At 35.5% G+C, this 11,012-nt stretch overlaps 2 protein-coding genes across 2 annotated transcripts; one reads left to right on the top strand and one right to left on the bottom strand.

Annotated features, from left to right (window-relative positions):
* Nucleotides 1-2,340: 2,340 nt before the first annotated feature.
* On the top strand, nucleotides 2,341-4,037 carry LOC127526651 (G2/M phase-specific E3 ubiquitin-protein ligase-like). The gene is made up of 3 exons (XM_051922594.1): nucleotides 2,341-3,406; nucleotides 3,519-3,691; nucleotides 3,809-4,037. Exons 1-3 carry the CDS (start codon nucleotides 3,200-3,202, stop codon nucleotides 4,035-4,037), a joined length of 609 nt encoding a protein of 202 aa, XP_051778554.1. The 5' UTR covers nucleotides 2,341-3,199.
* A 1,900-nt stretch (nucleotides 4,038-5,937) lies between these two features.
* LOC114646927 (uncharacterized) lies at nucleotides 5,938-9,337 on the bottom strand. The gene is made up of 4 exons (XM_028795330.2): nucleotides 9,232-9,337; nucleotides 8,051-8,789; nucleotides 7,718-7,936; nucleotides 5,938-6,145 (listed from the first exon to the last, which is right to left on the bottom strand). The coding sequence occupies exons 1-4, from the start codon at nucleotides 9,335-9,337 to the stop codon at nucleotides 5,938-5,940; spliced, it is 1,272 nt and encodes a 423-aa protein (XP_028651163.2).
* Between the last annotated feature and the right edge of the window lie 1,675 nt (nucleotides 9,338-11,012).

Raw genomic sequence — 11,012 nt, 5'->3', positions numbered from 1 at the left:
AGCTCCTCTGAAGAAGAGTCTGAAAACATAGTAAGGTAGGAGACAAATTATTTTCTGTTTCTTTTTTCCAGTGATACTTTATAAATGCCATAAGCCATCACCCTTTCTTGTTTCATGAAACAGTTGTAAACTGACGTATGTGTAAATCAGCTGTCACAGGTTTTAATTTGGGAATGGCAATTTGACACCACAATGAAAATTCTTTCTTGTTGGATATCCATCCATCCATCCATCCATTATCCAACCCGCTAGATCCTAACTACAGGGTCACAGGGGTCTGCTGGAGCCAATCCCAGCCAACACAGGACGCAAGGCAGGAAACAAACCCTGGGCAGGGTGCCAGCCCACCGCAGGGCACACATACACACTCACACACCAAGCACACACTAGGGACAATTTAGGATCACCAGTGCACCTAAACTGCATGTCTTTGGACTGTGGGAGGAAACCCACACAGACATGGGAAGAACATGCAAACTCCACGTAGGGAGGACCCGGGAAGCAAACCCAGGTCTCCTTACTGTGAGGCAGCAGTGCTACCCACTGCGCCACCGTGCTGCCATCTTGTTGGATAGTATTTTTCAATATTAATCACAAGCGGTTGTCCACACGTGCATGATTGTTCTAGGCTGATGAATGTATTAGTAAATGCAACCCATAATTATACTTTTTTTTTATTAAAGTATTAAAGATCCATCAGTTGATGTGAAAGCAATTTTGACTGATCTGGCCATGCAAATACTACCTAATAAAGTTTCAAGATTCAATATCAACAGAGGAGATCTTTGGGAAGGAGCCCTGCGTGGATTTAAGAGACAGTCCTATGATCCGACTTACACAATGCTGGTGAAATTTACAGATGATTACGGTGTAAATGAAGATGGAATTGATGCAGGTGGCCCAAAAAGGGAATTTCTACAGTTGTTGATGTGTCACATAAAAGGACACAGTTTACTTGAAGGGAAAGAGAATGAGAAATTTTTGCGATGTGACAGTACAGGCAGGTACAATTTATTTACTGGGTAACCCTTACTAATGAAGCATGATACTCCAAATATAAACTGCTGTACTCAGTTTGAGGATTTGTCATAGTCATTTATTGTAGTTTTAAAAATGTAATTAATCATTTGTCATTTGCTTGTGACTATTCAGTTACTGTTTAAAATGTATTCAGTGAGTTATACAATCTATGTTTGAAACTTTTGTGAAACACAGTTTTGTTTCAAATGTATGTCTAATTTAATATAGATTCTCTGTACACCTACAGTACTTCCATACATTACTTGCAATAACCATTTACTGAGGAAAAAGTGTAACATACTAACTTACTCCCTCTCTCTTCACTTAATTCCCAAACTACTCTGAATTGGCCCTTTTTTCAATCCAGAGAAGCAGTAGGCCTCGTAGTCAAGTGTTAGACTTTCATTGAGTACCCATAACTCCTACTCAAAAGTCAATGATGGAGATGTAAACTGGTAAGATGGCCAATTAGAAGATTTCACAAAGATCTAACTTCCTTTTTACAACATCATCATTTGTAAGAATGATTTCTAAATCATGCAGTCACCTCGCCTTACATATGAACAAGAGCCCAGGATGTCTAAACGTTTCCACCTGGGTCATGCAAAGAGCAAGTCACTCCATTCTGGAAAATGAACCACAGCCTCAGATTAGAAGGTTCTATTTCTTAATTGTTATTATGTATGTTATGCCAAAAAAGAGAAGGGCACATTCTGAGAAACAGAGTTCCAAAAGGACCAGGATATAAAATTAAATAATCTAAATCTTAAAGGAGTTGAGGTTAAAGCCAGGAAAGCAACTAATCAAATTACTAAAGCCCAATACACAATCCAGAAGCCTAGTCAGTAAATCAGCAAAGGTTCTGAGTCTTATATAACAAAAAAAAAAAAAAACTTTTTACATGCACACATTTTCATTTGACTATGCAGAAACTTGTACACTCGCTGATCAGCACTACTGCAAACTTGTGATGGTGGTAGTATGACAGTGAAAATGATAATACAGCCACAATCACATGGTAAATTTAAAAATGGCAGATTGTGTATCTAAAAATATACAAAGTGACAGCATTTTGACATCACAAAGTAACAAAAAAGGCAATATCAAAACAAAAATAAAAATACAGAACAATAGCATCAATGGATGCTACACCAATATGCTAGAATTCAACAATATAACACTAAGACATAAACCACTGTAGCGTGTGCTAGAGATCAAAGTCAAGAAGACAACACGATCTTCAAACAGTGCAGATGCAATACTCAGTTGCCCAAATTCAATACTGTGCAATCCCATCCATAGAATTTGCAAGCAAGAGGTGAGTCAAGACCTTTTAAAACAACTTGGTGACCCTCACCTTGATGTGATGGAACATACCCCTGAAACCTTGAGGACACTTTCACCCACTGCAGGAACGAGATATGGAGGTGGTGTTTGCTGGTGAGTGCCTCTAGATAGTAAGGGATGACAGATAGGGCTTAGGTGCAATGCAAGTTGCCTGACAAGCAAGTGTGAGACAAATGTAGACATAAATAATGTAAGTAATTCTATTGACTTTCAAAAGCCCCAATTTCTAGGTCTTCCATTAACAAATATCCCAGTTATGCCTGACATTCTGGTCTTAACAGCACTGCAAATATTAGAATGATATGCAATAACAAGGGCGATGGAGGGGAGCATTACATCTTTCTCTTGACCCTTTCTAGAAAGTGTCATGCCTGTTGTACCAGACTCATATAAACTTGTATTTACCTTATGTATACCTCATATTAACACGGCCAATCTTGGTTATGAAAATACTTCTTCATCACCTTATTGTTCCAACCTCATAAATTCTTTTAAGTCAGTCCTGATGAGGCAAAGACAGGATAAAGGAATTTTGTATTGTTGTAGTGAAATTGTACAGTGAAATTCTTACTTGCATGTCCACACAACATGCAACAAGTTGCCACTCTCTGGTGCTATGATAAACAAGAATGTTACATAACTTCAACATTTTACAGAAAACACACAAATCAGCTAACCCCTTGTATATACAGTAGAGGGTGAGTAGACAATGGAAGGATGCAGGAATATACCACACAAGAAAAATCGATGGACACCTGCTCTTGTATTATATATTAATTGGGTTTTTCTTTGAGCGTGTGTGTGTTTAATTTCAAAGGTAGTTACAAAATAGATGGTAAAACCATTTTGTCTACTTTTAGGACTTGCCAAGGATGAGTATTACATCATTGGAAGAATAATTGCTGTGTCACTTGTCCATGGTGGCCCTGCTCCACACTTTTTCTCCAGACATTTTCTAGAATACATCTGTGGTAAAACAGATGTTTCACCATCTATTCAAGATGTCACAGATCCAGACATTCAGAATGTGCTTCAGGAGGTAAGAGTTTTAATTTAATTTGATTAATAAATTGTCATTATATCAGTAATGGAAATTTTGTAAAACTATTGTTTACAAATGGAGTTTAATGGAGTGTACTTTTTAAAAACAGATAGTGTCATCCACATCTTTGTCAATCCTGAGAGACATCATGGCAAAACACAGCACAGTGCTCCTTTTGGCTGGATGTCTTCATAGCATAAAAGACATCGGAGAGAGAGAAAGTGTTGTGCAAGATTTTTTAAAATGGTACCTCTTTTCAAGAAATGCTGCATGCATTGAAAGGTACATACACCATAAAATTAAGTAAATATCCTGAGCGGTTTTTGATTCTCTAAAATGGGCAGATACATTTACTGTATATTGTATGAAACATGACAGTGACAACTATTTTTTTAATAGATTCAAAGATGGATTGTCAACCCTCAATGTGCTTCAGAAAATTATAGAAAGTCCATCAGCGTTTGAACCTTATTTGTGCTTCAGTACTCAAAGTCTCAGCTCTGAGCTCATTGAAAGCATCTTCAGAGTTGAATTTAGTGTGGCGGGTAGCAACAAGAGACGCGAAGAAGGAAGGATTGCATCTTACTGGGCAGATTATCTGCTAGATATTGAAGGTGCCAAACAGTGATTTTCTATTCTTATACAAAGGCATAGAAAGATATGTTTATTGTGCTACATATTAAAGTTATCTAATTTTAATAACTCAAATTGTGCAGATTTTAATTTGAAGGAATTTATGCACCATAGATTACAGAGCAAACAAATTCATAAATAAACTTTTCTTAGATGTTTTCAAAAAAAGTATATCTATTATTGTAGTACTTGATGGTTTCAGAAGTAACTACTATCATAATTGGCAATAAAATTGTGTAAGAAGTAGTAAATATATTGTCTTAACATCAGAACTAGTGTATTGTTCAGTGTACTGTTCAGTCATAATTAGGCATGTTTTTGTTCTCTGTTTAAAGAAATACTTAAATCAAAAGTGATTTTAAAAAGCTGCTTTTTACTCAGTGTTATATGTAGTTATCACAGAAAAGAATTTCAATCTCATGTTTCTATGGAGAAAAAAGGTAAGGAAATTGCTGCTAAAATAGGAGTCAAATGGATTAATGCTGACCAACAGCAAACAATATCAAAACATAAAAACTCAAATTATTTGTGAAATTATAATTTTTGGTTAGAATATTTCTTTAACCTACCTTGATGTTACATCATTAAAAGATATTTCTGTTGTGTTCCCTTTGTCCTCCTAAGGTAACATCTCGTCTACAGATCCAACTTTAGAAGATATTGTCATGTTTGCAACAGGACTGAAGATGATTCCACCACTGGGATTTGAGCCAAGGCCAACAATAAAATTCCTGCATGATAATTCCCCGTTTCCAACTGCCAACACTTGCAGCAATACATTATGCTTGCCACTACATTCATCATATGACAGTTTCAAATTTCATATTAGCTTTGGAATTTTGAATTCTCCAGGCTTTGGGCTTTATTGATCAACAATTTGTTTATCTTTAAATGCAAAATGCTGTTTAATTGAAAGGCAATTTATTGATGTTGGCTGACTGTTTTATTAATAAGGTTGACAATATAAATGAAGTATTTTGCACATACAAAGTATACATTGTTCCAAGCTATTGTTACTGCTGGTGGTTAACAGATTGAAGTTCTTCAGTCAAAATTTCTGCACTTTATGGCAAGCCAAATTAACATTTAGTGATATCTCAAAATGAATTACAGATATCTAAAAATGCATCTATTTTAAGAAATCTAAAAAGCATTTTATGATATTTCAAGTAGATTTCAAGATATCTTGAAATGATGTGCTGTACATTTTGAAATATGTGAAATGCATTTTAAGATATTTTAAATGCAATTCGAGATATCTCAAAATCATTTCTTGTAAAACTGCCTATTCTTTCAATGGGACTTCCTGTCTATTTTAAGATATCTCAAAATGTATTTGAGATATCTTAAAATGTGCAGGAAGTTATGTTGAGATATCTGAAAATACATTTTCAGATATCTCAACATCACTTCCTGCTCATTTCAAGATATCTCAAATACATTTTAAGATATCTTGTAATAAACAAGAAGTTCCATTGAAATAATAGGCAGTTTTACAAGAAATGATTTTGAGTTATCTTGAAATGCATTTAAAATATCTTAAAATGCACAAAAGGTCAATTTAAGATATCTGAAAATTATCTGACACAATTATTTTGAGATATTTGAAAATGTATTTGAGATATCTTGAAATGCATTTGAGATATCTCAAAATGTATTGCACATACCTTAAAATGTGAAGGAAATTATTTTAAGATATCTTAAAGTGAGTTTCAGATATTTAAAAAAGTAAATTACATTTTAAGATATCTGAAACTCATTTTGAGATATCTCTAAATGTTAATTTGGATTGCCATAGTACTTTTTTGCACAAGTTAACAAAACTGATCTAAGTGTTTTTTAACTTATACATGTTTTGCTTTTTTTGAAAGCTTGCATCTGCTGTATTGCTGTTATCAAACATTTGTCTTTTCCTTCAATTTAAAGAATAAATCAAGGGCATCTTCCCAGACTTGTGGTGTTTGAAGGTCATATTGTTCTTTCACATATGTGAGGTAATCTTGTATATCTTCATCTCCACAAAGACCAACAGTTTCACATTGGTCCCTCAGGTCCTGAAGCTGCTGCTGTGCAACGTGAAAACCACAATCCCTTGACCAAAACCTATAATATAGGAATATAAACATTCAATGGCAAAATTAAATCTTTGCTTAAAAATATGATATATACTTAAACTGATACTAAAAAAATAAATTAGGACCAGTCCCTTAATTTGCTCAGTGGACAAGAAAGCCTGAAAGTTGCTAAATATCCCAATATATGGAAATGATCAGAACATGTTTGGTAAATGTTGATAAATGACACAATAACTACAAATGTTGCCAACTTTCTTGTTAAAAAAACAAAGTTTGAATGTGCATAGTCTGTATAAACAACAGCATAAATTATTATGCTATAAAACCAAAAAGGTGTGTATTTGTTTAAAACAGAATATATAGATACAATTTAAAGAACCACAATAAGGCAGGAACAATCCGTGTACATGGCGTCAGTCCATCACAGGGAAGCAAATCTTTTCCTACAAACGCAGAATCGAGGTTCGTCAGTGAGGGGTTTAATCAAATCTGTGTGTCGTTAAGCAGGCTTAATATGAAACCCCTCACATTGCAAAGTGCCAGTGTCAAATGAACTCTCACATTATTTAAGTAACCGTTTAAGACTTAATAAACCTAAAATGTTTGTATTCCACTATTTTACTGACCTTCTTTGATCGAGGGCTATGCTATAGAGTACTGTGAAAGGCTGCATTGTTTGATCCACTTTAGAGACACAGAAAACAGACAGGCGTGAGTAGATGCTTGTAGCGGTTTATTATTGCAGCCCCAAAAAAAGCTCCAGTTTTCATTTTTATTCTCTTCCGTTCTCCCAGATCCCTCAAGCAGCTAACCACTGCAGAAAGCGCCAAAGCAACGTTAAATCAAGCGGCATCCCTGATGGACATTCAAACAATAAACTTGAAAATTTATAATCACTACATGATTCTATACGCTATTTGGCTGTCAGTGCATTGCAAGTTCTGGTAACTGAACGGCTTACTGAGGAAGGTCTCATTCCTAGTGAATTTCATAATATTGTAAAACGAACAAGCCGATTCTCACACACATTCACGCGTGTCACTCATTTCGAGAAAGCCAGTGAGAGTCTAGAAATGCTATTCTCACGAGTGTAACTGCCTTCTCACCGATAAAAGGTGTTCGAGAAACCGTTCCAAGTACTCCCTTGTGTTCGGTGCTTGAGAAACCTGAAACCACTCACATTGAATCTAAAGGTGACGGTTTCAACAACTGTGTTGCACTGTTATCAAAACAGTCGATTTTGTCTTGCCTCCTTTTAAGGCAAAACCATCTCGTATTGGTTAAGACTCTTATAATGATATAAGTGTGTTTTTGATTTTAGCTATGATGGGCAACAGCTTGGGTTATGGCTTTACTAATATTGTACTTTAAAAAGCACAACTTTTGAAAGCGACGACTGCTGTGAATAAATATGATCGTCAAGGCTGGGAAAGGCACAAATAACAACTGTACCTGTTGCCAGCCAATCAAATGCAACACTCGCGCGCACATATAGGATGGATTTGGAGCAAAATCTCCTTAAACTGTAATGCGGAAACGATGATCATCACTACGCCACCTACACAACTTTACATAAAAGATCATTCAAAAGGGACTAGACCTGTGAGGCAAACTGAACAATTCGTTGGGAATTCCTGGGGGGCACGTAGACATTCTGGAAGGTCTGATTCTATGCTGGTTCCATAGTTGCTTGCATTCCTCTAGGTCTTTCTGCAGGATATCACTGAAACAGAAGCGTAGCAAACATTTGTGTTCATGACTGCCGTTGAAATGGCCCAAGTCTTTCAGATCTTCGAAAAGGTCCATCCAGAACTGTGAACTAACAGAAAGCATATGTTATAAACATACGAAACAAAATGATAATAAAATACTCGTAAATGTTTAAATTATATCAAGTGCGGCGCATTAATTAAAATAAAGATAATGCGCTTACCGTTGTTTTCTGTACTGTGCCCACCAGGATTCAATTCTTTGATTGGATGTAGATGTCCCATAAATATGACTTGCTTCTCCTGAAAAACGGTCACTGTGATGCGACCTCAGAGCACATTGCATTGCTGCCATTATTCCATTTTCTGTTCCACAATCTGTTCTCAATCGCATCGGAACAACTCGAAGGTCATAAATGAGCTTCATATAGTTAGATGCCACTACTGCTGGATTATTATTAGTTGGGCCACATGTCAACCATAATATTTTTCTCGAGAATCCATCAATGCACCCGCTAATAGCAAAACCGTATGGTTTTAACTTATCATTGCCATCTACGTGCCAAACATAATTAGGCCCCAAAGAATGATAACTTCTTCGGAAAAACCTTCGGATCCTCCTTGCTCGAGTTCCACAGGGATTCATTTCTGACATAAGCTTCATTACATCACTTCTTCTAGCTCGCAACTGATACTTTTGTTTTAAAATCTGAAACATTGTCCGATAACCAAACAGCTGTCCAGGTCCACGTAGTTCCCTTTGAATCGTGGAACGGACTACCTGTAAAGAAGTGAAATTGCCTCGCTTCGAAAGACCAAGCAGTCTTAATTTTGTTTTCAGAGTCCGGAGACTTATGCTGAATCCATGATGCGTCTTGAGGAAATCTAAAATCACATCGTACTTGTGACCTTTTCGAAAATATTCATATATTAAATCAGACACGTCTGTGGTATTCACAACACCTATTAAAAAACAGTATATTATTTAGTGTGGCTGGATATTTAGTGCACAGTAACCCATAAAAAATTAAACGACATTATATAATAATCATATATTATTGCTCATTTTAAAGTTTCAAAGTTACAAATTTACAAAGTTTCCTGTTTTTCATTTATTTCTGATAACTCGCTTACCTCTTCAACGTTAGAATTACTTCTAAAAGTGATTGAATGGGCCCTAAAATGGACTGGCATCTCGTCCAAAACTTTTGGACTTTAGCCTAGTGCTGTCGGGACATACTGAGGCTCCCTACGTCACTGAATTTGAATAAGCGCGATATATAATGTTATTTTTGCAACTTTAGACAATATGCCCAATGGTTATTAACTTATGCATATATCACTACCATTTACTTGCAGTCAGTTTAAGTCTAATATATAGTATGCCATTAAAAACATAACATACCTGAATCATTTTCTAAAACGCTTGTCAATACACTTAGAGAGCGGCTGCAGTTATGGCAATATGCTGTTCTTAACCGAAGATTTGTGCCACAAAAAGGACAAAACATTGTTATTTTAAACAATGTTGGAACGAACTGAAAACACCTTAAAACTATGAAATACCAACGCAAGGCTTGGTTTATAACCAATCGCTGAAACTATACTAAAAAACGAGACTGATGTGACAAAAATGATAATGTTTCTGTATCTTCAAAAATACCACCAGTGCAGGTCTTCTTCTTTTTCTCCTTTCTGGTAAATTAAAAACTATGTCATTTCCGTTTTGAGAGTCCACTTCCGTTTTCTTTCTAATTTGTTCTATGTGTTTCATGTTAATTTGTTTTATGTGTTTTTTGTTAATTTGTTTTATGTGTTTTTTGTTAATGTTTATTGTGTGTGTTTTTTTCACGCTTTGCCCCTCCGGGCCACCGGTGTTTTTTTGTGTGGCTTAGACATTTTTTTCTTCATCTATTATTTTTCTTCACTTCTTATTCCTATATGAGACCTAATGTCTAACCCAAAAACAGAGAGTATGATAGATAAAACAACATATCCACAGGTAGAAGTAAAGACCTTTTGACTACCAGGCATTCCTTTTATATAATGATTTTTTTTTGTTGTTGTTCATGAGGCAACGGCTTATTGTTTAAAGAAATGGTCAACAGCTATACTTCGATTACTTCTTAAGGGAATATGACAACCAGTGACTAGTTTTAAGAAAAACTCTCTTCTAAAATAACTTCTTTTAGACTATGAAGAAAGGCCAAATTTTAGATGCTGGTGTCAGGGTGAGCAGGCAGCGTTACCTTAAAGCAGTAACAATCATCGGGTGTAATCATCTATTTTTGTCACTTGCATGAACTTGTCACAGACGTAAAGTCCTTGGAGTATGTCATTAGCATCTGCAGAAAGAGGTACATTGAGGTCCTGTACGTATGTGCCATTATATTGTTATCCATACATTATTGCGGGTAGACAGAAGAAAGTGCCATTCTGCTCCTGGTATGGAACATAAGATAGTGTAGATTTGAAATGAAAACCATATTTAACCAATTCAGGGGCCTTTTTGATACTTTGATACTGTTTGTCATAATCACTCCTGACACACATTCTGTCATGGTAATGCTCTCCTCTGTCGTGGTGATCACACACACATTATTTAATTTTTAATTATATTAAATTTTATTGTTACAAGTCTGCCAAAGCACATCAAGTATTCAGATCTCACTGAATTAACAAACCCTGTTTCACACTTTAGGCAGAAGTGAATCAGAAGGTGTATGTAAGTGAAAATATCCATTAATAGTTTTATGGAAACATTGCCAATTTTGCTGTATAATAACCTTCACCAAACTGTATATTCTAGTCCGTGCATGGTGGCAGTGTTGATAAAGCATGAGATGCTGTGACAGATAGAAGTTCCAATTTTTTATTGTGTGGCTGCTGAGACAAACCTCTACATTCAAATATTATCTATTAAAAATAAAGAAAAAGGCAGTTTTAAAATGTCATGCCTGTCCAAATCTTGACAGTTTACCATGTATACTAAAACATAAATTTTTTTACCTTCTTTAGGTGAAAATGTAGACTGATTCAGTATGCTGTTCCACACAAGCCTTTGGGAAAAGTTATTTGCAGAAATGAACACACACACACAGTGAAAGGGCAAGTCATTAGAGAAAATTAAAAATTGATAGTTACTGAGCAGGTGACTTGCAAGTGACAGATGACAATTTTGTGTTC

The sequence above is a fragment of the Erpetoichthys calabaricus genome, chromosome 2 (assembly GCF_900747795.2).
Source record: "Erpetoichthys calabaricus chromosome 2, fErpCal1.3, whole genome shotgun sequence".
NCBI lineage: Eukaryota > Metazoa > Chordata > Cladistia > Polypteriformes > Polypteridae > Erpetoichthys > Erpetoichthys calabaricus.
This window is presented reverse-complemented; position numbering and strand designations above follow the sequence as displayed.

Excerpts from the sequence above, each read along its gene's own strand:
- LOC127526651 (XM_051922594.1), top strand. The coding sequence starts at position 3,200 with ATGGTAAAACCATTTTGTCTACTTTTAGGACTTGCCAAGGATGAGTAT. Across the intron at positions 3,407-3,518 it reads TTCAGAATGTGCTTCAGGAG|ATAGTGTCATCCACATCTTT; the intron begins GTAAGAGTTTTA and ends TTTTAAAAACAG. Across the intron at positions 3,692-3,808 it reads AATGCTGCATGCATTGAAAG|ATTCAAAGATGGATTGTCAA; the intron begins GTACATACACCA and ends TTTTTTTAATAG.
- LOC114646927 (XM_028795330.2), bottom strand. The coding sequence starts at position 9,337 with ATGTTTTGTCCTTTTTGTGGCACAAATCTTCGGTTAAGAACAGCATAT. Across the intron at positions 8,790-9,231 it reads CGTTTTAGAAAATGATTCAG|GTGTTGTGAATACCACAGAC; the intron begins GTATGTTATGTT and ends GTTTTTTAATAG. Across the intron at positions 7,937-8,050 it reads GCACAGTACAGAAAACAACG|TTCACAGTTCTGGATGGACC; the intron begins GTAAGCGCATTA and ends GCTTTCTGTTAG.